The sequence below is a fragment of the Myiozetetes cayanensis genome, unplaced genomic scaffold (assembly GCF_022539395.1).
Source record: "Myiozetetes cayanensis isolate MyiCay16 unplaced genomic scaffold, myiCay2020 scf24, whole genome shotgun sequence".
In the NCBI taxonomy this organism is placed as follows: Eukaryota; Metazoa; Chordata; class Aves; order Passeriformes; family Tyrannidae; genus Myiozetetes; species Myiozetetes cayanensis.
Genome location: NW_026087456.1, coordinates 574,616 through 602,265, shown reverse-complemented (window position 1 = coordinate 602,265; position 27,650 = coordinate 574,616). Strand labels below are relative to the sequence as shown.

Below are 27,650 nucleotides of genomic sequence, written 5' to 3'. Positions count from 1 at the left end.
CTTATAATTTCGCTATCAGTGTGTCTGGTAATAGCCACACACTCAAATCCACCAAATAAATACTTTATGTTGAGGGGAGCAGCACAAATGCAAATTCTTTCCTACCTGTTATGGTCTTGCATGATTTTGAAGGAGTCATAATTTGCCTACCTCATCTTATTAATTCTTTGTAGATTAGTATTAAAGCAAATGTTATTTCCTTGCTATGAATAGGGGAAATTAATTCAAGGGTTATAAAAAGAATCATGGTGTGTTCGGAATAGGTTGTAATTCTGGCCACAGCATGTATAGAAAAGCTTGGTAGATATCTTAAAAGCTCTGTTAACTTATGAAAGGAAAAGCTTTGAAGGACAGCAAATGTGTAATAGATTCAGTACTGATGGAGGGTCAGATTCTGATTTCTAGCACATTAGCCTTAACCTCACTCTTTAGAAGTTTAGCTTTCATGTTTTCTCATGTCATGATGTCATAAACTGTAGCTGCAGCACTTGTCTGTTAAGCATCATGAGCAGGCTCTGGCTGCTGGCTTTGGCAGTTTATATGTGCAGGAATTCAGCTTAGAGGAGGCAACTGTGCTCTTTTAGACATCCCTGGAACAGAGAAGTATGTTACTTCTGCAGAACAGCTGTCCTAAAATAAGGGTTGGAGGTAGGGAATGGCTGCTACAAGCTGTTCATCTGTGAGGAAACAAGCTACCCAGATGAATATTTGTTTCCTGAAAGCCTGTATCTTTTTATGTCCCAAGAATACTTAAGATGTCACCATTCCTTCTTCTGTAATATTTTTTTTTATTTAAATTGCTGGTTCTTTTTCTCCTCTTAGAGACTACTGACTCTTAAAGATTTTATCTCCCAGGCCGTGTATTACTCACACTCATCTTTCTTTGTGTTATTATTTTTGTTCTTCCTTTCACCTTTTCAATATTTTTTGTCTCCTTTTTCTTAAAAGAATTTTGTTACATGTTTCTGTTCCTTGAAACCTCGGGTTTGCCGACGTTTGTAGCAACCCTGGTTGCACATGCTGCATTCCCGGCTTCCTTCTCTCTCATTCACACCTTTATTTAAGCGTGTTGGTCCATAATCTCTTTGGATGATGAGTTAAGTATGTGCATGTCTTCAAGTAGTGGAATCTCAGTGATGCTGTTGGGCTCACTTTGAGGAAACAGTCTCTTCTTTTCTGAAGAGGAATGAAACGTGACCTCAGTTTCATTTGTTGGCTTCCTTCCATTGTCAAAACATAAGTGTGTACATAGAATACATTCACAGAATAAGGAAAGTCATAAAGTGACACCATTTGAAATGTGTTGTTACCAGAATGAAATGGGCTTGAAGTATGAACTAGAAAGGTTGGAGAAATTGTATACAGGAAATCACTCCAACTTGTCTTGATCTGGAAATACCTGAAAAGGGAGACTTATGATGCTTCACCGGGGAGTATACACAACTATGGCTAGTTTTCCATTTGGTATTGCAGGAGGAGCAAGTATGTGATTGGTTCCTGGTAACTTCTTGGTCCTATCCAAGGGTTCTCTGGATTGATGGGAACCTTTCTGTAGATGTAATGGATATAAACTTGTAAATTTTTCCTTTGTGAAGCCTAAAGGAAGACTTGGTTAGAACTCTCAGTGAGCTTGTTCTGTTACAAACTACCTTTCATCGTGAGTTCTGTATCACCCTGAGAAAATTTTATGTGCAAATACTTCCTGTCTCTAGCTTATATACCAACTTGGGTGACTTTGCTTCAAGGTGAAAGACTGGTAGAGTTTGTTAAATTGAACCACTTAGAGATAAGATTTCGTGTTCATGGCCGACATCTGAGCAGCTGTACTTAAAACCAAACTGCAATCCCCCAACGTGCCCCTTCTGCTGCTGACAGTGCCTTAGTTACACTGGAGACACGTTCTGCAGTTCCTGTGGCTGCACCGCTTCTGTGACAGGTTTTGCTGCTTTCACAACCACCTGGGTGGGGGCAAATGGCGGCTCTACTTTTCAGGGAGGAGGCCTGGGTGTAACTTCTCTGACTGATGGTTTCAATTAAAATAAAAAAAAAAAAAAAAAGAAGTAGATCCTGTTGTGTTGTCACCTGCAAGCTCTCTCTCAGCTCTGACCCGTGGCTGATTACAGTGACTCAGCCAGCTACTTGAAAGCAGGTGATGACTGAACGGTGTAACTAATACCCAGACAAGTTTAATAATAATAATAATAATTAAAAAAAAAATAGCTACCTATACAGATACCTTAATGTTCCTTTGCTACATGGTTACACTGCAAACTTTTCCTGTCCTTGGTGATTTTTGAGTTGTCTTCTGAAAGTTTTCAAAGTCAGGGCTGGATGGGGCATTGGACAACATGATGTAGTGAAATATGTCCCTGCCCATGGTGGGAAGGGTCATCTTTGAAAATCCTTTCCAGTCCAAGCCATTCTGTCCTTCTTTTGTTGATATGTTCCTCTTTGAGTACATCTTGCCTTTTGTCTCTGAGCATCTTCCTTCTCCTCGTCCTCCTTTTGTGTTTCCATGATTGCCTTTCTCCAAAGGGTGGGGACAGGGTAGGGGTACCAAAATCCTTGGTTTGTGATGCATCTTGGTCTTCAGCCATAGTATTTCAGCTGTATGACTTCATAGAAAACAATACATCTTCTTAGTGTTTTACCAGGGTTTTTTTGCCCCTTTGAAGTTTACTGTTGGTGTTTCCATCTGTGCTTTGAAAGACAAAACTGGACACTAAACAGCACCTTTGATTATGAAAAGCAACATAAAACAGAGAAGCTTAAAAAAGAAAATGGCATATTTACAATGTTTCCCTAACATGCATGTAAAGTTTTATTTTTAGAACTTTCTGCTGTTGGGTCTGCATCTCCTACATTTTTTTGATGGGAGTGCTTAGAGGGCAAATGGTGTCCATATGTGCTTATGAACGCTCTTGGATAATTACTTTGGAGCAGCGTGAGGAAATGTGGACCCCTGAGCAGCAGGTTATTTAGGAGGACTTGAAAGCTGTCAGCTGTACCAGATTTTTACACCCCTGTCAGCCATCCTGCCACCAGGACAGATCAACCAGAGTCAGTGAGGTCCTGTTCTGATTGACTTTGTAATTACCATAGGATTTGGGGTGGTGCTCAAACAAAGTGTGTTCCTTTAACCTGGTACTCATAGATGTTTATTTTGTTAGAATAAAGTGAAACATAAGACATCTGTAGCATTCACTGAAGTGACTTGGTGTTTATAACATTATTTCTTCCTCCTTTGGCTTATATTTTTAAAGATGAACATGGGAAGTGGATTGGCAGAAGTAAAATGCTAAAACTGGTTGTGAAAGTTGATGCCGTGTGCCATTGTGCGTTGCAGTCGCTTTGCATCACAAACGTGACTCACACAAAAGCACATCATTAGAGTTGGATTAATACAACTGGAGAGGAATGTTCAGATTTTCCAGTATGGCAGGATAATGTTGGTATATACCAGTTCTGAAAGTTTGGGTGCATGGGAGGTAATATGTGGTATTCAAATTGATGGTGTTGCTTTCAGAGATAGTTAAGCCAAGTTGCAGCGGGGGAAATTCTTTCGTGCTTGTATGGTTGTTGGAAGTTTTCTTGTGGGGTTACTGTGCAAGATAATTGAGTCAAAGTGGCTTGAATGCTTAGAAATACATGTTGTGACATAAGGTTTGCTTTTATGTTAAAGGAAAGTTGAATCTCTGTAGGCACTTATGCTTCCTGTGGGGTCTCTGGAGAATATGCTATATGATGTGTCTTTAGTTATAGTTTTAAATTGGTGTTGTTCTTAACATATACTTTTTTTTTTTCCTGGCAATTTTTAAACACAGGAAGCTCACTAAACAGGGTTCATTAAAATATTAGTACATTTTCTGAAACCCCTAGCTGCACTGATGCTTCATCTCAGGGGTACAGAAATACTTTCACTCTTAAGTTTTTTACATAAGTATATTTTGTTCTTCTTCAACAGAGGTGTTATGAACATAAGCAGTATAGAAATGGGTTGAAGTTCTGTAAACAGATCCTCTCCAACCCAAAGTTTGCAGAACATGGAGGTAAGTTTTCAAATGTTATGTGCTCTTTTTTCCCCCCTGTACCTTACAGTAGAGTAAAATTTTAAACTTTGATATCACTTTACTGCTAACCTTTTGCCTGTGAAGCATTAAAAGTATCCAGAAACCTGCATGTTAAGCACTTACTGTTGGTAAGATTTGTAATTTTTAAGACTGATCTTACCAGTACTCACAGCTTGCCATTCTTGAGCCTGCAAGTCTAAATTCATTATAGCACGGTACAAGTTTCTTAATACAAGTATGCATGACTTAGATCACTTTTCAGGGGAAATTGGTGTTCACTCACGTAAAAGTGAAAGACAAAAGGAAGAAGCTGAATGTTGTTCAGTATGTCTGTCATCTCTGTGGTCTGCCACTTCTTTGAAGTAGTCTTACTCCAAAAGAAGAAAAAGATGTTTGTCCTGTGCTGTATTTTCAGTTAGTTCTTAATACTAAATTGAACGTTTCTCTCCACTGTTCAGAAATATTTTGTGGGCTTTTCGCAACCAGTTTGGCATGGCTGGACGTGTGGAAGTCTCAGGGTTGTGAATAAATACTTGAGTAGTTATAACATGTCTTTACATTAAAAAATCTCCAAATGTTTGTAGAGCAGACAGTTTTTAAGGCTAGTGCCTTTAAAATGAAACATTACTTTGTTTTGGTGGAAGTAATGTATGAGGTTTGTTGTCGTCTATAATATACTTAAATAAATAATCTGACAATATAGTTTTCCACGAGAAAAAAGAAAGGGAAATGTGGATTCTGATGACTGAATCCAAATTTGCATTTATATTATATTTAGTGTTGCTATACTAAGCTTAAAATCTAGGAAAATTCATAACTGATACTTATTTGATTCTTTTTTTTCTATTTTAGAAACCTTGGCAATGAAAGGACTGACATTAAACTGTCTAGGGAAGAAAGAGGAAGCTTATGAACTTGTGCGTAGAGGCCTAAGGAATGACTTGAAGAGTCATGTCTGTATCCTTTATGAAACAGGACTTTTAATTATGAATTGAAAAGGTTTATTTCTACAAATACTTTAATTATAGGGTAGCCAGTACCACTGACCTTCACACTGGAAGTTCAGAATTTTCAGACTGGTTTCCAGTAAATAAGAATATTTTATCTGAGCTGCCCAAAGGGCTTTGCAGCACTCCTTGCAGTCACAGTTAGCTCAAATATTACTCTCTGGCTTGCTTTTGTGTTATTTTGATCATTTTGCTGCAGCTCTAAACTTGAGGTGGGCATTTAAGCATGTGATTTACTCTAAAAACATTAGTAGTTGCCATTACATTGTTAAGGACTTGTCATAGAGTGCAGGAAGTGCAGGTACTTCAGATGTCTAAAAATGTGTTCAGGTAAGCCTAATAGTGTTTTCAGAGATCCTCTTACTTTATTTCCTCCCCCAGTATGTGAAAAGTAAAGTTTACAGCACATTGTATGAACCTTATACATGTAACTGGCAAAGTTCTCTGATGAAAAGAATTGTAATGTTACTGTCCTTTTAGAAAACAGCTTGAGAGCTTGTTGCCTGCTCTTCTATCACTGTGAGATCTGTTTTGTCCCTGCTCCAATTCAGTAGAAGCCTTAACGGGGTTTTCTAGGTTGGCATGTCTATGGCCTTCTTCAGAGGTCAGACAAGAAGTATGATGAAGCTATCAAATGCTATAGAAATGCACTGAAATGGGACAAAGACAATCTTCAAATCTTGAGAGATCTTTCTCTGCTACAGATTCAAATGAGGGATCTTGAAGGTTACAGGGTAAGTAATCATCATGCCTTTAATCATCACCTAGGGGACTGCAGCATTGTTTAATGACACTTTGAAAAAAATATACATTAGATCCAGTGTTAAAACAATGTGACACTCAATGCAGTTTCTGTAAAGTGTACAGATTTAATGGCATATTAAATTACGTATTTTCAGCTTAGTGTGGAATTGCTTTTTTTTTTTTGATACTGTATAATCCAGCTGTAGACATTCTTCAGTCTTACTATTTTCTTGAAATAATAATAATATAAAGCAAATTTCATTAAATAATTTCATGCAGTATGCTGCATAAAATACTGTGTTTTGCCTCCTGGCTCTTTTGGGTCCAAATATTTCCCATGAGCTGTAAGACTGAGGATCAAAACTCCTGAGTATTCCTCTTCTTTCTTGGTTTAATTCTCAAAATGCTTAGATTACTGTCTTGTTTTTCTGCTGTTTCCTTTCTAGTAAAGCTGACTGCAGTTTGTTAACTTAGACTGCAGCCCTTTTGCTGCCTGTTATTGCAGCACCAAGTTATTTGCAGCACCCAGTCACTCAAAAATTAATGAATTGGAAAAAACCCCTTTAGTTCCTCTGTTTTTTTTTTTTTTTATGCCTGGCAGCTTGTCTGATTTTCAGCTGATATAGACTAGTGTAATAGAGTATTCCTTTTCTCTGGAAAAAAAGAGATTTTTACTTGAGAGACCTTGAATAATTTCCTTTGGTCAGGTTTTCATCTTTTCAGATGTTCTTTGCACCTCCTAAGTCGTGGTTGTTAAAACACATTAGTTGGTCTCTTAGTAGATTATTTCCTTTTCAAATTAAGGTAATGTTAGTGTTTATATCACAGATATGCCAAGAGCAAATTCTGTTCTCAGAGGTATGTGGAACCATCAGCTAACACAGGTCCTCAGTGAACTTATTCCTGAGTCAAGACAATTTTTAATCACTGATATTTTCTATATTAATAATTCAGAAGTGTGATTCCTCTCATGCTGAGACAAGATAGCTAAAACTTAGCACAGGTGCCAAATGCATTTGCAAATGTATGTTCTCTTGGCCTCTGGATAGATGCATGTTTAGCAATTACAAAATTTGTATTCACAACTACCATGTGGTTATAGAATGCATGAAGAATTAAATGTTAAGGTACTTAGAAGCCAGTAATTCATGACTTATATGCTGATTTCTGAAGAATGTGAATTTACTCTCATAACTGTGAATAACCTTGTGGTTTGGGTTGGGTTTTTTCCTCTGTTTTAACTTCCACCCTCTCCTACTTCGTAATATTTTGACTGATCATCATTCTAGTCAAACTGCTGTAACTAGCTTTAGGTCTTTGTTAGTCCCTACTTCTGAAAGTTTGGGTTTTTTCAGTAGATAGTAACTTTTTTCCTTTATTTTAAATTACTTGAAGATACCTTTTGGGAGTCTGTGACAAAACAAGTAATAACTTTTTTGTCAGATTAAAACTGTGTGATACCAAGCAAATCTGATGCATTTTCCAGCTGTAATTATCTTCTTGCCAAAGGACAGGGATGTGTTTGTGTGACCTATGTTGTCTAACAACACCTTTAAGGATTTAATACATACATGCTTGCAAGATGAATTTGAAACACCGGTAAATGTTCCTGCAACTCAATCCAAAGTATCCTTAATTACCTTCTGTTCATAAGCGGTAAGACAAGAACAGCGTGTGTGTCATACATTAACAAAGTTAGTCTGACTCATCTGGATTCAGCTGGACATGATGTGTAATTTTGTGTGCTGTTTTTATTTTTTTTCTTCAGTTTAAAGATTTTCTTTCGGTTAAAAAAAAAATGCATGTGGAAAACTAACTTTTAGTGACTTCCTTAAATAATAGGATGCTGAGGACAGATTACTGCCTAATGGATTCTACAGCATATCAGAATAAAGTCAGGAAAATTAGTAGCTACTTTTTTGCAGGAAACGAGATACCAGTTGCTCCAGCTCCGACCTGCACAGCGAGCATCATGGATTGGTTATGCCATCGCTTACCATCTGCTGGAAGACTATGAAATGGCAGCAAAAATTCTAGAGGAATTCAGGAAGACACAGCAGGTAAGGGGAGAACACGAAATTCCTGTATGGATTGTTGCTTAAGCCAGAAGTAAAACGCTGCTTCCTTTCACGGTGTGAAAACTTTGTGCAGTTTCTCCACTCAGATGAATCTGACCCCAAATTCTAGAATCAGAAGTCTGAACTATCTCCTGTGTCTTGCTTTCCTGTGTAGACATCACCTGATAAAGTGGACTATGAGTACAGTGAGCTGCTGCTCTATCAAAATCAAGTCCTCCGGGAGGCAGGACTATATAAAGAAGCCTTGGAGCATCTTTGTACCTATGAAAAGCAGATTTGTGATAAACTGGCTGTCGAGGAAACTAAAGGTAATTACTTTTTGAAGATACATTTAAATACATAGCACACAGTGGGGTGTCTGTACAGTCAGCTTTCCCCATCTTTTGTAACTTCAGCTTTGATTTGGTTTTAGATTAATTTATTTAATTTTGCTGTTGTAAAGGACTGCTTGTCTTGCAGGTATTGAGTCCCTGTCATGCTCTTTTCCCAGGTCGGTGAGACATCAACAGAGCATCAGCAGACCAAAACTTGTAATCTAACAGGTGTTTCAGACAGATGATCCTGAACTGATGTCCTGAAGTTCTTTTTGAGTAGTGTACCCAGACCCATTCTGTTACAGCTTTCGTAGTGACCCTGACAGGGATGCCACTTGCAAAGGGGAAGAATTATCTTTGGCATAGTAGAAGGCTTTTAGTTGTACTCAGTCACCCCTGCAGAGTATAGGGATAGTCTCGTTGCTGGGTTGCCATCTGTAGGCTTCTGCTGTTGTGTTATAAACCTGGTGTGCAAAACCATAGCAGATCAGTATAATCCTGTATCTTATATTCCATAGCTGGAATTGCAGAGTGATAGATGTTCATTCTCACAACTCTGTTAAGAGGTGCACTTTCTGGAAGCATGCTTTCTTCCTTTTCTGCTTGTACAATCTTTTCTGTGAAACTTGTGTTTGGATGATTGCTTGAAGCAATATCTTGCTCTCTGATATTATCCATGTAGATGATGTAGCTAGTTCTCTATTTCTCCTAATGGTAATCTCACTGTTCTGCAAAATGAACCTAGGATTTTAGTAGTGATAGCATTATGGGAGGTGTGTGGTACTTCCTCAAGGAAAATGTTTGCAGATGACTCTCCATGGGTGCAAATATATTATTTGATTTGCAGATAAAAGGATACGGATGTAGAAATTACACTATCACAGACCAGTTTTGAAACATAGTAGCAGGACTTTTGGGGGTATGGGGGTGTTTTTATGACTTACCTGAAAGATCTTTTGACATACTATATGTTCTTAAGTGTTTGAAGGTCCAAGGCTGGTAGTGAAATAGGATTTTCAAGTAGGACTTCATAAAAAAAAGTTAATCCTGCACCAAAAACCAAACCAAAACACACAACCTCTAAGAAAGTTACCAGATAAAAAAAAGTGGAAATATGCTTTGCAGTCTGTGTGTTTTCAACAGGGTCAACAGATAAATTTTTGGGGCACAGCTCCCATTGTATTCTTTGGTCTGGCTTAGCTGCTGTGTATGCTAGTGCTAATAAGTAAGTGCTGTGTACAAATTTTAATTGCACAGTAAAAACCATTATGAATGAAGTACAACTGACAGACACTGAATATTGTATTGGCACTTGCCACTAGTTAGGTAGAAAAAAATTAACTTCCACTTTGAAGAAAGAATTAAGGTTTATTTTCTCAGTTCATTCTCAGTGGGTGAACTACTGATGTTTTTTCCTGGGCATTAGATTCTGTGTGTATTCCTCGAGTTATCCAAACTATGGGAAGCAGCATCTCGTGGCAAAATGGCACGTCAGTTGTGTGCAGGGAAGAAGAGAGGTAATGCTGAGTTGCGTTTTCCTCTTGAAACCAGATGAGGAAATCTTACCTTAATGAAGAATGACACTGTTCACCTGTGGCATGTGATCTGTTCATGCCTAACATTTACCAATAGCAAAACTTCGTAAAATGTGTTTTTTTCATGTTTTTTTTGTAAAATACGAAATGCGAAATTGACTCTTGCAGTCCCAGCACTAGCAAAGATGCTTAACACAGTTGTTAGACCTATTTTTAACAGTTTTATCTTATGTCAAAGTATCATTAAAAGGAAACTTGTTTGAAGAATCTTGGGAATGCGTTCATCGAATCAGTGACTTGATTGAAAACACTGAAGTTAGTTTTATGCAACACCAGACTGAGGAACCTTTCTTTTATTTGCAACTCTGCAATTTCAGTTTGGTTTTCAAGATGCTAAATACAGTGGACTGCTTTTAGTTACCTTCTGTGGTAAAAACTGCACTTAAAGTAACCAGTTGCTTCAGTAAGTGAGAAAAAAAACCCACCTACATTTTGCTTTTAACATTAAATTTTCACGTAAGTTTCAGGAGTTATGGGTTGAGTTGTAAAATCTTACTGTAATTGCAGCTGTTGTCAAAGTAAAAGCATATCTGTGAGCTGGTTTGTAATGACATTGTGGTCATTTTTCCTAAGAAATTAGAATCTGCAGGGAGTTAAGATTGTCTGGTCCCTTTCTGTAGAGTGATTAATGTTAGACTGCTTGAGTATCTTGTTACTTTAAATTAAAACTTCTTGAATTTCACACAGGAGAACTCCTGCTTCAGCTTGGCAGACTTGAAGAAGCAGTTGAAGTCTACAAGGGACTGCAAGAAAGAAATCCTGAAAACTGGGCTTACTACAAAGGCCTAGAAAAGGCACTTAAGCCAGGTAATTATTTGATATCTTGTAGTAAATGAGCTTTTTCTGCATGTTTGAAATTCATATATGTATGAAAAACTTGTATTGCTTTAAATACTGAAACTGTTATTTTACAAGTCCTCATTTAAGTTTTTCCTTTTAGTCATAGTTTGTACATGTTGTCATAATGCTTGGTGTTTTTTTTTTAAGAAAGACTGGAAATATTTCTGGTATTGTTGTTACCCTTGTCTTACCTAAAGTCACAGAATCAAAAAAATGCAGTAGTCTTTGTGTGTGATTGAAAGAATAGAATTATTTCTTAGAAGACAGTTTAAATTTAGAGTTTTACTTTACTGTCTGTTATCTTATGTTGTAGCTTAATACAACTGAATGACTTTCTTTGAAGATTTTACCACAGTGATAAGGCAGGAACTCAAAGATGAGAGATTAGCAGTTAGGAAGAAGAATCAACAGATACTGAGTACCTTGGAATCATTTGATGCATCAGTTTTAAAAACAGTAAAGCGGAATTTGATGTTCTTTAGGAAGCATATAGCTTTTTAGTTGATAGATATATTCTGATCCTATTTTTAGCCAGATACAAATCACTTTCCTTGCCCCGCTTTCCCTTCTTGCAAAAAAAGGAAGGGAAAAGTAAACTGGAAAATTCTCTTGCAGCTAATATGATGGAGAGGCTAAAGATCTATGAAGAGGCTTGGACTAAATACCCAAGGGGACTAGTTCCAAGAAGATTACCATTAAACTTTTTGTCTGGTAAGTGCATTTTTGCTGAGCAGGTAGTGATCAACACTTGTATTTCTGAGATGCTGTTTTAACAGCATAAGCAGTCTGCAATTGATGAGTAATGTCTGGTAAAACAAAATCAACAGGTCTTTTTCCTCTCAAGGTGAAAAGTTTAAGGAATGTCTGGACAAGTTTCTAAGGATGAATTTCAGCAAAGGTTGCCCACCAGTCTTCAATACTTTGAGGTCATTATATAAAGACAAGGAGAAGGTAAGTGTGTTTAACCACTTTTTGCATGTTCTATGTCATAACTGTGGTGCACTGAAGAGATGAAAGACCCTTTCCTTCAGTGTTCACTCCATCGGCACTGCTGCATGGTATGGCCTGGTACAGCTAAAGAAAATTGAAGTGCATACATACATCAAGCATACATAGTCTTGTGCCAACTTGGTAAATGTAGAAAACTCAGATTTACTTATTCTAAGCTGTGTAAGTGTTCACCAAGGGAGGCTTGGTCTTAATTTGTTGAAAATAGAGGTGAGATTGAGTATGTTCCCATATATAATGTAATTCAGGGTATTGGAGATTTTTCTTACCAAAAATAACTAGTTTGGGTAACACCAAGTAACTGAAGTTGAAATAAAATACCATCTGGCCCACAGATTATTTTTTGTGTGTCTTGTCTTGCATGTGTAGGTGGCAATCATAGAAGAGCTCGTGATAGGTTATGAAACCTCTCTAAGAAGCTGCAGGTTATTTAACCCAAATGGTGAGTGCCAAGACTGTACTTCATGGAGGTAATGCCTAGTGTAAGCATTGTGTCCGTTCAGAGGTGGGGAACAAGTAGAGACTGAAGAAATAGAGATGATGTGGGTTTTTTCCTTTTTCCCCCTAACACAGAACTCTACCATAACTGTCAGACATAAAGTCTGTATTCAGAATGTACTGACTTCTTCTGAACTTTTTTCCTGGATCCATGGATTTGGTCTTCTCTTTGCAGTTTTGACTTCAGATATTCTATTTTAAAGACTTGAGTTTATCGCTGTTCAGGAGACTGAAATTTGAAAGCGATGTCAAATCTTTAATTACAGAACATCAAACCAAAAATAATGTGCACTAATAGCACGGGCTTCATGAAGTAGTTTTTGAGCTTTTGGCAGAGACTGGGTTTTCTGTTCTTGGAGGTTTTACACTTCTGATTGCCCCGACTAAGGGAATACTTGGAACAAAATGCAGCTCCCTTCTGACCCACTAGCTCCCTTTCCTTTAAAACCACAGAATGAGAAGGGAATAGGATATGCTCAAGCCTTGCATAGACTTAGAAGCTAATGTACTTACCTGGGCCGGTTGGTTGGACGCGCTCCCAGGTCTGGTGTGACAGCCTGATACAGTGGCAGAATTAACTTCAGTGGCTGTATTTTTAGCACTCTGCTTCTGGCATGTTGTTTTAATAAACTGAACAAAAAAGCCTCTCTGTTCTACTCCCTCCAGATGATGGTAAAGAAGAACCTCCAACCACTTTACTCTGGGTCCAGTATTATTTGGCTCAACATTATGATAAAATTGGACAGCCGTCCCTGGCTCTAGAATATATAAATGCTGCTATAGAAAGTACTCCCACTTTGATAGAACTCTTCCTTGTGAAGGCAAAAATCTATAAGGTAAGTGGGGCTTATCCTTAGTGACCAGTGATCATGTGTTATGATTGTGAATTTTAGTGAGTTTCTAGATAAGGATATTGTTTAGCTACTTGGGGGCTTTTTTTGGTTTTTTTTTTTTGCTCCATATGAATAAACTCCTGTGCAGGTTTTAAAGTCAGTAAAGGACAAATGTACAGCAGAATGTGAATTCTCAGTTTAAAAATCACACTGATAAATTTGAGTCTTTTATCTGTTCTTATCCTGGATTTTTTAACTACTTAAAAACAATTTCTCTACTACACTGTGATATTGTATCAGAATGGGATTATCCAAAGCAGTCTCTTAAGCATTTTCAGGAAAAACATTTAGTGCTAAAAGACCAATAATTTTACTACTTTTTATTTCTTTAAAGATCTGTTACTTTTGAAGAAAACTATTTTTTAAAAAATGTCTAAAAAGTTAAATTATGTTAAACAGTGAGTAGATAAAATGTGCGTGTTTTACAATTACTGAATCTGACTCGACTTTCTATCTCTTTAGCATGCTGGAAATATTAAAGAAGCTGCAAGGTGGATGGATGAGGCTCAGGCTTTGGACACAGCAGACAGATTTATCAACTCCAAATGTGCAAAATACATGTTGAAAGCAAACTCCCTTAAAGAAGCAGAAGAAATGTGTTCTAAGTTTACACGGGTTTGTTGCTTTTAACTACAGCTCTTTTGGATAACGTGGGCCTAGTCCCTTGTGGAATAACTTTGTGTTTTAACTTTGCACTCACCTTTACTATAATGTTTAAATTCTGTTTCAGAGCAACTGTGTTTTCTTGCTTCACTTGTGGTAGTCCATAGAAAGGTTTGAATTATTCTAGGATAAGCATGATCCATAGTATTAATTGAAGACTCTGTACAGCTTGGATTTGGTTATTTTTGCTTGGTAGCAAAAATACAGCATTGCCTGTATTGTATTTTACCAGATGTGGTAAAGTTGCCCATGTCTCTTATAAGCTTTTTTTTCTAATGGTGGTAAGTTAGAGTTCAAACTTCTTTTGGAACATAATCTTTGTGTGACTAGCAGGTGAAAGGCTTTCTGAGGTGTCTTCCTTGTGTGAACAAACTTCCATCCCTAAGGCCATGTTTAACTGTGGTGGAGGGAAGCGGCATGTTACATCTTTTTTTATTTTTCCATCTGCTTACATGTGACCAGTTATCTGGTAGAAAAAGTTTTGCCTTATGCAGGTTGCTTAATTTCATGCATCACTTTTGTCCCTGCAGTAACCCATTTTGATAGGTTTGATGGTCACACAGCTTAGTTACTTCATTTAATTTACTTCTCTTGTTGTTACTCTTTCATAACTGAAAGTCGAAACAGCTCAGTGAAGTCTTCCCAGACTGTTTGCCAAGTGATAGTTTTAGGAATACCGGTAATACCGTTTATATGTTGTCTGTGGGAGACAGGCAACAAGCTCTTGGGGTTTACCTTCAAGGGTAAAGCCTTTTATGTTTATTGTCCCATTCTTCTCCTCTCTCTTGAAGAGCAGGAGAAACCTGGAGTAAGTTTGGTTGAATGGAGAGGAGGGGGAACAGTTTTTGTAAGGGGAAATCTGGAGGATCTTTGTGAAATGTGTGCAGGCAAACATGAGGGGAGGGGAGGTTCTGTTTTATATAAACTCAATAACTTTATGTGGGGTTTTTGATGCAAACCTGATATGAATTTAGTTGATTTGACCTCCCTCAATGCCTTAGCAGCTTTAAGATGATGTCAAAAAAGCAAGCATACCAGTTACCCAAAACTGAACTTGAAAAGCATAATTTGATGATATTGCTCCATGTATTTTTAACTCCTTTTGATCTTATGTCTAGTGCTCAAATACAAGCTTCTTATTTAAAAAAACAATTAAAGGAGACCTAAATTAACCATAATGAAAATGGAACTGACATTTTTTTCTGACTTTTAGCTACCTAAATCAGGCTGATTTGAACACTGCCTTTCTCTTTCATTGCTAAGTTTTACAAATCTGAGCAAGTATATATAAATACCAGATTTGAAAGACAACTGTAATGTGCTTTTTTGAACCAGGAGGTGGCTTGAGTTATCAGTATTCCTTTTGCCTTGCCACTGCTCTCTAGTACTGATGGCATAAGAAATAATCTACTACTGCTGTCAGTTGGTAGGCTTAGCTGAATCAGCAGTTCTCTGGAAGGTACAGATGGCAGCTTTAGTTAAGAAAAAAAAAAATTCTTGTAGGATTTCCTGCAGCTGTCAGTGTCTTGCCATGTGCTAGAACTTTCCTGCCATTTTTTTTTGTCCTGCAGTGTGTTGTTTGTGTGCACACAGTGTTAAAAACACTGAATGAAGGTCTCACCTGTCCTGAAGTTGAGGAATCATCTCAGTTAAATGGTCACTAACTGGCTCTTTTGACTTTTCCGATAAATGTAACAAAGGTTTTTATTTTTTTCTTAAATTAATGAACAAAGTGAGTCTGTCTTAACTTTGGCATTTCCGTCTTTCAGGACTCCAGTTTTGAGATTCAGCATTTCTTTTGGTAGCATCCTTATGTGTACTTTCAGTGAGGACAAGATAAAAAGGAAATAGCAGTCAACAAATGGAATGAGATATTTATTTTTTTGTGTAATGCTGGTTTTGCTTTTAGGAAGGAACCTCGGCAGTAGAGAACCTGAACGAAATGCAGTGCATGTGGTTTCAGACAGAGTGTGCGCAAGCTTACAAGGCGATGAACAAATTTGGAGAAGCACTAAAAAAATGCCATGAAATTGAGAGAGTACGTATCCAGTTAAATTGCCTAGGTTGGAAAACACTGGCTTAAGTTCACCGTGCTGATATGTTGCTCTTCTGAGCAGTAAGAACATCCTTTGTGTAGCTCCAGGAGAGATTTCGGTTCATGTTGGTTACTGGCAAGTTGATAAGTTTTGCATTTCCTTCTAAAAATGCCATTGTAAAATCTGTGTTATGAAGAGATTTTGTAAAGTTATTTGAAGATAGAGAAGAGAGAAGAAAACTGAGAAATATTGGCAGTGTACATTAAAAATGGGTATTTGGGTAAAAACTAAGTATACTTTAAGTCCAGAAATAACATGGCTGAGCTGACAAGCCCATTCTTAAAAGTAGAGGAAAAAACGTCACTTTAGTTACTGTTAAAGCACTGTTTTAGTGGTAGACAATAACTTTAAAAAACCTATCAAAAATATCAAGTATCTTCTCCCTAAAAAAAAAAAAATTTAAAAAATTAAGCTACAGTTTAAAAGAAACTATTGGAAATATAACAACTTCTTAAAGTAGAAATCGTATTTTAAAAAGAGGAATACTTGCATATTAAATGCAGAGCCATAGTGAGGCAAGCAACAGAATTTGGATGCATAACTTTAAAAGAAAATAAGTAGGGGTTTGGGTTTTTTAAAGCACATTAGGGTCTAGAAAAAAGACCACCCAGCTGAGGGTGTAAATGAAGTGCTGAAAGAGCTGAACTTCATAGGAAACCATGCCTCTTTGCAAAGAGAGGCTTTAGGAGACTTCAACACTGCTGCTTTTCTGCAGAGAAATATTCTCTGCGGAATATTCTCAGATTAGAGCAAAGTATCAGAGTAACCTGGCCTAGTGAAAGGTGTCCCTGCCTGTGGCAGAGGGTTGGAAATAGCTGACCTTTAGGTCCCTTCCAACCCAAACCATTCTGTGGTTTGCCAGGACCGTATTTTGTTCACAGAAATCCTTTAAAAGGTTAGTGTAATGTTCTTGTAAAAGAATTTGTGTATTGTAAATTGTCTGGTTTATCAGAAGAGCTTAGCAAAGCTCAAATGAAGTGTTAATTTAGGCCACCCTGAAAAAAAAATAAATTTCTAAATAATTAAGTCACTATGTTTAATTTCTTTATTGGATTCATTGATTGAAAGTGTTGTAAAGTTCAAAAATAAAATAGACAAATACGTTGAATTCAGAAGCCATCAACAAAGCTTTGTTGTTCTGTAGGAAAAAACAGTGCCTCTTAAATCCTTTAGTTATGCTTGGGGCAGTCTAGTTGTTAAAATATTTTCTGAATATTTTCTGAGACAGTACTGCTACAACTTCTGTGTTTGTGTGCAGGAGCAGTCAAAAAGAATTAAGAGACTATAGAAATACTTTATTCAGTTATGTAACTGTCATACTGTTTATATCTCAGTATCAAACCTCCTTAAAAATGTGCAGGTAGAATATACATGGAGTAACTTCAAAGAGACTGTAATTACCTTATGCTCACTGTTTTAGCCTTAGCTTTGACAAACAACAGCTGAGTTTAGGTTGAAGTTGTATGAGATGATAAATGCGTGGAGAAGTTCAGGAGGGACATGACTTCTCACTGCTTCTCAAACAAAAACAAAGAGATATGAGGTGATGATGAGGAAAGCAGAGCTTGAACAAAAGGAAGTACTTTCTCACACCACCTGTGATTTAAGTGTGGAATTCATTGCCGTGGGTTTTAGTGGAAGTTAAAATTATAGTTTTAACTGAAAAAGAATTAGTGAAGTTTATATACAATGAAAGCAGGACCTTTTCCCCTTAAACTGCAAATTGTCAGAAGGTAGTTGCTTTTAAGAGGCTGTGACATGGGTGAATTTTGTTTTTGACCGAAGGTGCCTTCTGTTCTTTTCACCATGACTTTATTTTTGGAGTGTTTTGTTAACTTTTCTGACAGTTAGGTTGTATTTGTCAAACAGCAGCAGTTTTACTAAACAATTCCTTTGGGGAGAGTGTGTTTTAATAAAGTCCAGCTTAATACCTGGTTGTTAATACTGGCTAAATAATGTTATGTTACGCTGTGTTAGCATTTTGTAGAAATCACGGATGACCAGTTTGACTTCCACACTTACTGTATGAGGAAGATCACCCTTAGGTCTTATGTGGACTTGTTAAAACTAGAAGATGTGCTTCGACAGCATCCCTTCTACTTCAAAGCAGCACGAATTGCCATAGAGATATATTTGAAACTTCATGATAATCCCTTAACTGATGAAAATAAAGAACACGAGGCTGATACAGGTATTCAACCCTCAGGATTTTATTAATTATGCGGTTTCACTAATTAGTGGATATTTTATGAAGATTTTTTGAAGCATTTTTTGGAGTTGTCAACTGCAGTAGCCAAAAATAAAAGTTTTATGCAACTCAAAGTAGGCAAATTGTAACTTTGACAGCATGTAAAAGTAGATGTTCTGCTGAAAGTTAAACTAATACATGTTTTTATCTTCTTTATTATGAAACAATCATGGGTTTGTACTGAGTTGTAATTTTTATGTACAAAATGCTTGTATTTACAGAGTGGCTGTGAAAACATGGAATTCTCATGGTGGTTGGTCTGAAATAAGTGATTGAAGCTGATGTGCTTCTTAAGAAGCTCTTCCTAAACGTTTTATTAGAATGGAAAAATTTCACTAGGTAGCAACTTAAATTTTATCACCTTTGGCTTCTGATATAAAAATTACGTTTAAATCCATCGATTTATTTTTTTTCCCCTCATCTCTGACTTGAGAGCAACTTCAGTGGCTTGGGGTACCTCAGGCAGTATGAATAGAGGCTCATCAGTCCTTCAGGAGGAATTTGTCAAGTTTTAATATTTTTTATCTTACTTCATTTGTGTGGCTTCCAGTTCAAATTAAGAAAGGTGGAAGTGTAATAGAATTTATTGCAACCACTTCTGATGTGTTTTAAATTAACTCTCCATATTCTAATTGGAGGGAAGAGCGGATCTGAACATGAATCAAATATAAGATATCTGTAGAGCATCAGAAGCAAAGCTGAAATTGTCTGTGCCAAAATGCAGCTATTTCACCTTATTTTTTTTAGACCATTTAATTACTGCATTAAAAGTGTAATGCCTCAGGAATAAATCAGTGAGACTTTTACTCTTGATATTTGATTTGTGGGAGACATGCAGTAATTACTTTGTCCCACCTTCAGCATTTTATACTACTTTTCTAATTCCTGTTCCCTGATTCCTCTAAGGAATCTGTGAGTTATGAAGGAGCAGCGTAGACTTCAAAATAGGTATTGATAGTCAGTTAGCTTTTACAGAAATAATGGCAGCACTGCTTGTTAGTAGGTATGGTTTAAAGAAGGTGGTGGTGTCTTGAGGACTGATGGAGATTGTTAATATTAGACATCAATGTTGTCTGGTTTTGCCCTTTGCATGTGTACAGCAAATATGTCTGACAAGGAGCTAAAGAAGCTACGAAATAAGCAGAGAAGGGCACAGAAGAAAGCACAGCTGGAGGAGGAGAAGAAGAACGCTGAGAAGGAGAAGCAACAGAGGAATCAGAAAAAGAAGAAAGATGATGATGATGAAGAAATCGGAGGACCGAAAGAAGAACTTATCCCTGAGAAACTGGCAAAGGTGCTTACTAATGTAATAATAAAGTCTTAGAGATTGCTACAGAAGTTGCAGTGAGCGTAGATAAAAACAGAAAACCATTCTGATAACTTGTTAATTTTTTTTTTATGGCTTCTCTTCACAGGCAGCATGTTAAAAAGAATTCATTTCTAGGTGTAGTTTCTTAGGTATACTGTCAGTATTGTGGAAATCACAGCTTTGTACCTAGTTCTGACTGGCACTGTTTGAAGTCGTAAACATTTGCTACAGGTGGAACTATTTTCCTGTGTGTATTGCACTAACTTGTTGATTATACCCTATTTCTAGTTGGTCGGATGGAAGTCTTTCTATTCTGTATGTAAGGTGATTATCATTTGCTCTTTTATGTCCCCTAATATTTTTTTTGTTTATTAAGCATAGTCAGCCTGTGAAAGAAGAGCCACTGAATGCTTTAACAGGATTTGTTTGCATTTGTTTTGAATGGGGGGAAAAAAAAGGGATAAAGAAGCTGTAGTAGTAAATAGCAGTAGACGAGACTGAGAAGGATTTTGAGATCAGAATTAAGAGCTGTAGAGATATATGAAGGTAAGGGGACCTAGAAGGCTGTTGTTTTGCTAAAAATTATTCCTTAAGGAGCAGGAAAACACTTGAAAAATGTGAGGGAAAGAATGAAAATATAAAGATAAGAAAAATCAATTTATAGCAATAGTGGTCTAGTATCCAAGCTCTGATAGATACAGTATTCATTATGTTCACATTACACATAAAGTGAGTATTATTTGCACTTCAGGTGTTATTTGAAAGCTGAGTCTGAACTTCTCTCTGTAGCCAGGAAGCAAGTGACTTAAACTGCACTAGTTATTGAAGAATATTGTTGGTATTCCTGATGTTTAGCTCAGTGGTTGCAAGAAGCAGAACTAATTGCAGTGCTGGTTAAGATTGAAATGGTTTCAGTAGAGTGTATTGAAACTGAGTTCTGGAGTGGAGGAATGTCATAGGATAGCCCAGAAAAATCTAAGCAGTCCCCATGATTATAGGGAATAATTGCAACTGTATAATGCATTCCTTTGGCAAAACTAGTTATGTATTTACAGTATAGATGTATTATCAATATCAGAATCATAACACTTCCAAATGCAGGTGGTTGCTAGTGCCAGAGGACCATTTCTGATGTAGTTGGTCACTTGCAAACAATTTTCCTGAAACAGTTTGTGTTTGTTTGGGTGTGTAGCTTTGGCATTAAAGGCATAGCTTTGAAATCAGGTTTATTGTAGCTTCCAGATAGTTGATGTGCGCAGTGACATGTGTAAAATCAACAGCACAGAGAAATGACACAGTTGTTTTTATGGAAGGTGCTGTAGTATATGTTTAGCAGGAAGGTGTCCATCCTCATCTTCAACTCAGTTATTTGCAGTCAAGTGCATCGCTTCGACCTTACTAAGTTGTTACTGACACACAACAAATTTTGTATCTGCTTCTTAGAGAGCTTATGTTCATAAAAACAGAAATAGGAAGGACAACAGACATCTCTTGTTTGACTGATCCTGAATGTCTAGATGGAAGAGTCGATTAAGAATCCTTGCACAGAGTTGATTTGTGTTAAAGCTGCCCATTTACTGGATTACACTGGGTTAGACCGGGAGACCTAGTTACTTCAAGCTTGCTGTTTGTATCTTGGCTGGGAATGTTGCCATGACTTGGCCGCTCTTAGGAACCTCTCTGAAGCTCACATCAACAGAATGTCATGGTCATTTATTAGTTGTTTACCATCACCTCAGGCCCATGTGTAGGTTGTCATGGGCAGCCCTACTGCCCATTTCAGAGCAGGTTCAGGAAAATGATTTGTAACCATCACAAAGCACATTTTTGGAACTTTTTAATCTGTGTTTAGACACTAATACTGAGTGAAATATGCAGAATTTGTAACAGAAGAGGTTCTAAGCATCTGATGCACTGCCTTAGGAGAGTAACTCTCTAATGTCTCAGAAATAGCTAATTTTTGTTGCTGTAGATTTAACAGGTTTAAACTTTGACCTAGTTGTGTGTCACTTCCTTGAATCCGTAGGTTGAAGCACCTTTGGAAGAAGCCATTAAATTTTTAACACCCCTGAAGAATTTAGTGAAGAACAAAATAGAGACGCATCTTTTTGCCTTTGAGATTTATTTTCGAAAAGGTATGTGAGGAAACTAATGAAAGCAAGAAATTTGTGATTCATAAAGCTGTATATTAGAACTTAAGCAAAAATTATTCATTGCATGTGAGGAGCCAGTCCCTGTTGAGACACACAACTTTTCATTTGACTGACACCCCAGCCACAAGCAGTCTGTGATAAACCAAAGTTTGAACGTCTGGTGATTATCCACTTAATTCACTGGTTAAATACATGCATGTTAGAAAAAACAGCTGTTGCAGTACACTCAGCTGTAATTTCTTCTGATCATAAATACTCCTGCAACACAATGTACAACAGGTTTCTGAGATTTACCAACACATTTTTTTTTCCAGAGAAGTTCCTTCTGATGCTTCAGTCTGTGAAGAGAGCCTTTGCTATTGATTCTAGTCACCCTTGGCTTCACGAGTGTATGATTCATCTCTTCAGCAGTGGTATGTGTCTGTCTGGTAGGACTTCATCTGCACACACTTCCGCGTGATGCTGAGCCAGCGTACAGTCATTGATTTTTAGTTTACAGGCTGTTATCGCAATGAATTCAAAATATTTAATGCACGTATTAGAAAGCCTTTTAAACAACTGGTTCTTGCTAAAATTAGGCATGCTTGTTACAACTGCAGCTGGATTTAGGGGTTATTCCGGTATTGGTAAGTCTTTTCAGGACTGTGAGTAGTATGGTGAAGCCTAAAAGAGTGAGGGAGTGAAGAAGTGGAACTGTAGAGTGAGGAACCTTACTTTTCTGCTGGCAGCCTGTGTCAGCATGCAGGGAGAAGGCTTAGAATTCTGTCCTTTTTGGTAAAAGGTTGGACAGATTCTGCCCCTGCCCCAGAGGTCACCCTTTCCTGATGGAGGCTACAAACTAGATACAGAACAGGCTTGTATGACAACAGACTTTGAGCCTCATAGACGTTAATTAGTAAGGGTGAGACTGTAATTAGTGTAAAAAAGCTTTGGCTTTTTCTAAGCATCAGAAAACTGTCATAGTTAACCTTTTTCCAACCAGATCCAGTTATTTACCTTTTCAAATTTCATGCATCTTCCTTCAAGATACTTTCCAATTATATTAATAATGTAAACATGAAAAATATTAATATAAATTCGTCAAGTATATTTTACTGCAATTACCTGTGCCAACCTCAGTTAACTTCTTTTTTCCAATTGAGCAGTATCTGAAAGTAAGGACCTGCCTGATGCTGTTAGAACAGTGTTAAACCAAGAAATGAATCGGCTTTTTGGAGCAACTAATCCAAAGAACTTCAATGAAGCTTTCCTTAAAAAGAATTATGACTCACTGCCACATAGGTTATCAGGTACTTTGCCTTTATCCTTGTTCTGCCCTACTTCTGTATTTGCTGTGGTTACCTGCCAGTGGTATCTCAGTGTCAGCCCCAGTGGTGTAACAATCTTTCCATCAGGAGTGCTTTTCTGCTCTCAGTTTGAGTTTTTCTGACATGATTGCCAAGTTGTCTGTGGGTTTCTTTAATTTTCTCTTTGTGCTGCTGCAGTACAAATGTTTGGACCTCTCTGCCCTATCTGCTGTAATTTCTGATGTCTGCTGAATGTTTTAGTGCCTTGTCTACCTGAGTAGGTGTCACAGCTTTATGCTCCAAGTGGTTCCATTTCAAACTACTGCAGGAGAGTTCAGTCCCCCTCTTAGTCACATTAGATCTACTTTGTTTGTGTATAAGATATTTTTGGTCATGCACTTGGTGATGAGTCTTTTTTTTCCTCCTGTAGCTGCCAAAATGATGTACTATTTAGATCCTTCCAGTCAGAAAAGGGCAGTGGAGCTGGCAATGACCCTGGATGAATCCCTTATTAACAGAAATCTTCAGGTAACATATTTATAAATTGTAAACAATTTCTGGTGTATCTGTGGGAGCTTTATGCAAATTTTGGAGGTAAGAGGAAGCTGGCATGGTTGCTGTGCCTTATGGTAAAGGAGGTTGAGTTGTGAGAGAGGGGGTGTCAGGTTCATCTGAACTTAAATGTTTAACATCCTTTTCACACTTTTAAATTAATTTGGCTTTGTGATGATATGAAAACAGCAACAGCAAAAACCATGTTATTGCCACAGGTAGTGGGAAAACTTTCTAAACACAAGAGAATTCACATGGCAAAAGATGCTAAGCTCCCCTGTAAGAAAAGACAGTAGTCTCTCTGAGTTTTGGCTGTCACACAGGTGACTATTCACAGGAAAGATTGACTTAGGAGCGGCCCAGACTCTGGGAAGGCTTTCCATAGTCAACTTTCTGCAAGCTGTGGGAATTACCTGAGGTTTCATAAAAGGTGCATATGCACATTTTTGCCTTAGTGTGTAGTTGAATGAAAAGCTTACCAAATTTTGAATCTTTGGAAATAGACTGGCTTCAATAGAACTTCAATTTTTTTTGTGAAGGATTTGAAGTTCATAGTAGAATTTTTGGACCAGACAGAGAGGGGGAAAAAGAGGCAATAAAAGGCAAATTGCTGGGATTTATAAACTTGTTTAGGATGTTAAGCATTCAGATCCTTTCTCTGCCCTAGTTGATGTGGTATGGGACACAAACTTGTGTCTTTTATATCATAAGTACATATTTAGCAGTTTTCATAAACTTACCTTGTTTGGGTATTGTTTTTTGGGGTAGCATTTTTTTTCTTACTGTTTGAGTGGTCTCAAAGAACTTAAGCCAGATTATCAATAGATTTAGAAAACAAAAATTAATTTGGCTTTAAAAGCCTTCTTTTTGCTGGTTTTTGCCTGGGAGTGGGATTGTGGGAATTGGACTGGGGAGAGATTAAAATGTAATCAAAAATGCATGGTCGTTGTGGAGATGTTAACTTGGTAGGACAAGAAGCAGCATTTAGCAACTCAGAGTGCATAAACGTGCTGTATGCTGCATTGTGATAAAACTGAAAATGGTGAATTCCAGGTGCCAACGTAAAGTAAGAGTTGGGAGTTCTGCTGAACTTTTAGAAGGGAAATTGAAAGTGCCCTAAAAATTGAGAATCAGGAGGAGTCTGGGCATTTGCTGAAAGGCATTTTTGTGTGCAGTGAGATCAAATTTATTACATTCCGTTTTAGTAAAGACCAGCAAAGAGCAAATGTGTGAGCAAAAGGGGTTGTTGAAGAGAACTTCATAACCCCACAGCAGGAGGACAGAGCAGTTAATCTCAGTACACAGAAGAAATGAAAGCTATACTAAATGTCAGAGGAGGGGGAAAGGACTGACTTGCTATGCTAATGCTTGCACAGACAACACAGGCAGCTGTTAAATGGTGACAGGCTTTAGTGAGGCTCAGGAGGTTGGTTTCTCATGTTTGCAATGCAGGTTGGAAAAAAACACAGGAAGTCTCATTTTTCTCTTCTAAATCATGAATAAAAGTACTGCCTATATCTGAAGGATGTGGCGGTATCAGAGTACTTTGATTTGATTCACTAGTTACAGGCACACTTCAGCAACTCACATAACCTTAAGTGTAAAAATGGGGGGGGGTTCTCCACCAGAAACCTTTTCACATCTAATTATGGTTATTCAGCTAATGCTGTTTTCACATCTTATTTATATTCCACAGTTCACAGAAGTCATTCCTAGGAAATTGTAGTATGTGTTCTGTATTCATTGTTTTATTTGCAAACACTAAAGGTATGTTATGTATCACTGCAACAGTCAGTGTAGTCCCAGACTGGTGGGGTTCTTGATTGCCAACTAGTAAGAACAAAATTTTTCTAGGACAAAAAGGAACGGGTGACAAATGAGTATTTTCATCTTCTAGTCAAGATTTCTAACTGGTTTTCGGATCCCTTTTTAAATCACATTCTTTGAAATCAGACTACCCTGGTATTTTATGCTGTGTGTAATGAAAATGGCATTCTGATGTTGAATAGGAGTGTGTAGCCCTCAGAGCAGGTGTGTGGCAGAAATACTGCTTTAAACTTGTCCTGTGAGTTTGCTCTTCTCTCGTACAGCAAAACTGCTGTTTGAAACCTGTAAAAAATACTTGGAGTCTGTTTTCTTTCTAGTATTGTATTTCTGGTTTGTGAGTGTTCATCTGAATGTTTAAAAAAAACCAAAACATAACCCTTCTTTATTTTTCTCTTTAATTAGACTTGTATGGAGGTATTAGAAGCTTTATGTGACGGTAGCCTTGGAGACTGTAAAGAAGCATCTGAAACTTACAGAGCCAATTGTCATAAGCTTTTCCCATATGCTTTGGCTTTCATGCCCCCTGGATATGAAGAGGATATGAAGATCACAGTTAATGGAGATAGCTCTGCGGAACCTGAAGAACTGGCCAATGAAATATGAACAACTTTATTGGAAAAAAAATGACGTTGGACCATATCTGGTGTATAATATTTTTGTCACGCACCTGCTGAATTGTTCTAACTTACACAAAAGAACAGAAGGAAAAAAAAAACACAACCCGTTGCCTTCAAATAGTTTTACTTTTTTTTTATCCTGCTGACAAATATATATATAAAATATCTAACATATTACTGGTTATAGGTTGTTCGGTTTCTTAAAAATTAAAAGCTGCTAAAATTAAAAAAGGAAAAAAAAAAAACCAACCCTTCTCCCTACCTACCTACCCACCCATGTTTTTAAACTAATTTATATGAGACCTGGAGGGATGTGTGGCCCTCAGAGCAGGTGTGTGGCAGAAATATTAACTTTAAATTTGTCTTGTGAGATTACTGTTATCTCAGACAGCAAAACTGCTGTTTTAGCACTGGATTCTTTCACTGAGCACAAAGAGTTTGATGGGGCTTTAGCATCTGACTGATTTTGATACGGGGGATGATTGTGTCCATAGGAAGTATGCAATGTGAATCAGAATATACAGAGAAACCCGCAACATACGTGCTATGTTGGGGATGCTTGGACATACAGGATATCAAGCAGAATTAAGAAACATAGTGTGTTCAATAAGCTTGTTGTGTCTCTGAAATTCACTGTACACGATCAGTTTGGTGTTCTTGCACCACAGTTTTTAACTGAAGGAACCAGTTAAAACGGTCTCTCTTGGGATTAAACTTGGGGGGGGGGGGGGGGAGAATCAGTGTTGCTGTTCTTGAGATGAACTTATCAGCGTGGGTTGGTCAAACTTTTTAAAACTGTAATGCAAGAACCAAATAAAAATTATGCACTGTGATGTGGCACCAACTAATTAGAAAGATCGCATGCATTTTTCACATAGAGTGAAAACAAAATGAGAACATACTATGGCTTGAAGTTGCAAAGAGGAAAACTCCTGACTACCATTTTGACTGATCAAGAGACTAATAGATTAAAACCTCAGCAGGCCTTGTTCATGTTATGCAGAAAAAAAAAAATAAAAAAGTGCTGCAGTTTAGATACCTCTGGAACTTTTCCACAGTGTCACAGGTTTGTAATACTTGAAGCCCTACATTTCTAAGAATATATTTCTTGCTCAGTTGTTTCAGGCAAGCCCAAGACTTTGTAACTTTTAAGGGGCCCAAAATTTTTTTTCAATAACAGACCAGCTTCTTATTCCTGCAGTTACAAATGTAATTTCCTTTGTCAAACATAAGGTACCAAATATAATGCAATAAAATGTTTTGAAAAACAATTGTGTGAATATTTAAACCAGTCTATGTTGTACTTTGAAAATGAGTGGGTTTGCTAGAGTGCAGCTCAGGGTTGGCTTACTGTGCTGTCCAGTCATGCTAACAATGTCACTCCTGATGGTTGGTCATCAAGTATAAAGTGCAAATGCATTATATGTAAATACTGAATGTCTGGGAAGTCCTATAACACAGAATGCTTTGCTACTTGGCTTTTAAGTTCCACCAGTGCTAGGCTGAATTTTGTTTTCCAAATCAAGCTTCAGTCTACGAGTCTACTGTGTTAATAATATAGATAAGTGCTCAAATGTCTTCTTTTGTAGGTTCATCTCATATAAAACAGAGCAGAAATAAACTACAGCTTACAAAGTGAGTGCCTTCTTTGCTGCAGGAGTTGACTTACAGAGTATCTGTCGTGTGGATACGCAGCCTTCCTCTTCCACATCATGGGATTCAGTGATTCACATGTACAGTTAAGAAATCCCTGAAGATTTGTTGGGGTTTGTAGTTTTTTAACTGTCAGAGCAACAGATTTATGTTGTATATTCAGCTCCACTTTCTTTTTCACGGTTAGACTATCCTTGTG

General features: G+C 37.3%; 1 protein-coding gene across 1 annotated transcript in view; it reads left to right on the top strand.

Annotated features, from left to right (window-relative positions):
- Window positions 1–27,069, top strand: part of NAA15 (N-alpha-acetyltransferase 15, NatA auxiliary subunit) — a 36,494-nt gene extending 9,425 nt beyond the window's left edge. The window contains exons 2-20 of the mRNA XM_050320506.1: window positions 3,965–4,049; window positions 4,923–5,027; window positions 5,654–5,811; window positions 7,747–7,881; window positions 8,054–8,207; window positions 10,496–10,615; window positions 11,264–11,359; window positions 11,493–11,599; window positions 12,026–12,098; window positions 12,821–12,990; window positions 13,510–13,662; window positions 15,620–15,748; window positions 17,784–17,997; window positions 19,155–19,348; window positions 21,390–21,498; window positions 21,831–21,929; window positions 22,662–22,805; window positions 23,233–23,330; window positions 25,584–27,069. Of these exons, the coding sequence (XP_050176463.1) occupies window positions 3,965–4,049; window positions 4,923–5,027; window positions 5,654–5,811; window positions 7,747–7,881; window positions 8,054–8,207; window positions 10,496–10,615; window positions 11,264–11,359; window positions 11,493–11,599; window positions 12,026–12,098; window positions 12,821–12,990; window positions 13,510–13,662; window positions 15,620–15,748; window positions 17,784–17,997; window positions 19,155–19,348; window positions 21,390–21,498; window positions 21,831–21,929; window positions 22,662–22,805; window positions 23,233–23,330; window positions 25,584–25,784 (2,544 nt within the window). The 3' untranslated portion in view covers window positions 25,785–27,069. The remainder of the gene's footprint in view (window positions 1–3,964; window positions 4,050–4,922; window positions 5,028–5,653; window positions 5,812–7,746; window positions 7,882–8,053; window positions 8,208–10,495; window positions 10,616–11,263; window positions 11,360–11,492; window positions 11,600–12,025; window positions 12,099–12,820; window positions 12,991–13,509; window positions 13,663–15,619; window positions 15,749–17,783; window positions 17,998–19,154; window positions 19,349–21,389; window positions 21,499–21,830; window positions 21,930–22,661; window positions 22,806–23,232; window positions 23,331–25,583) is intronic.
- The last annotated feature ends 581 nt before the right edge of the window (window positions 27,070–27,650 follow it).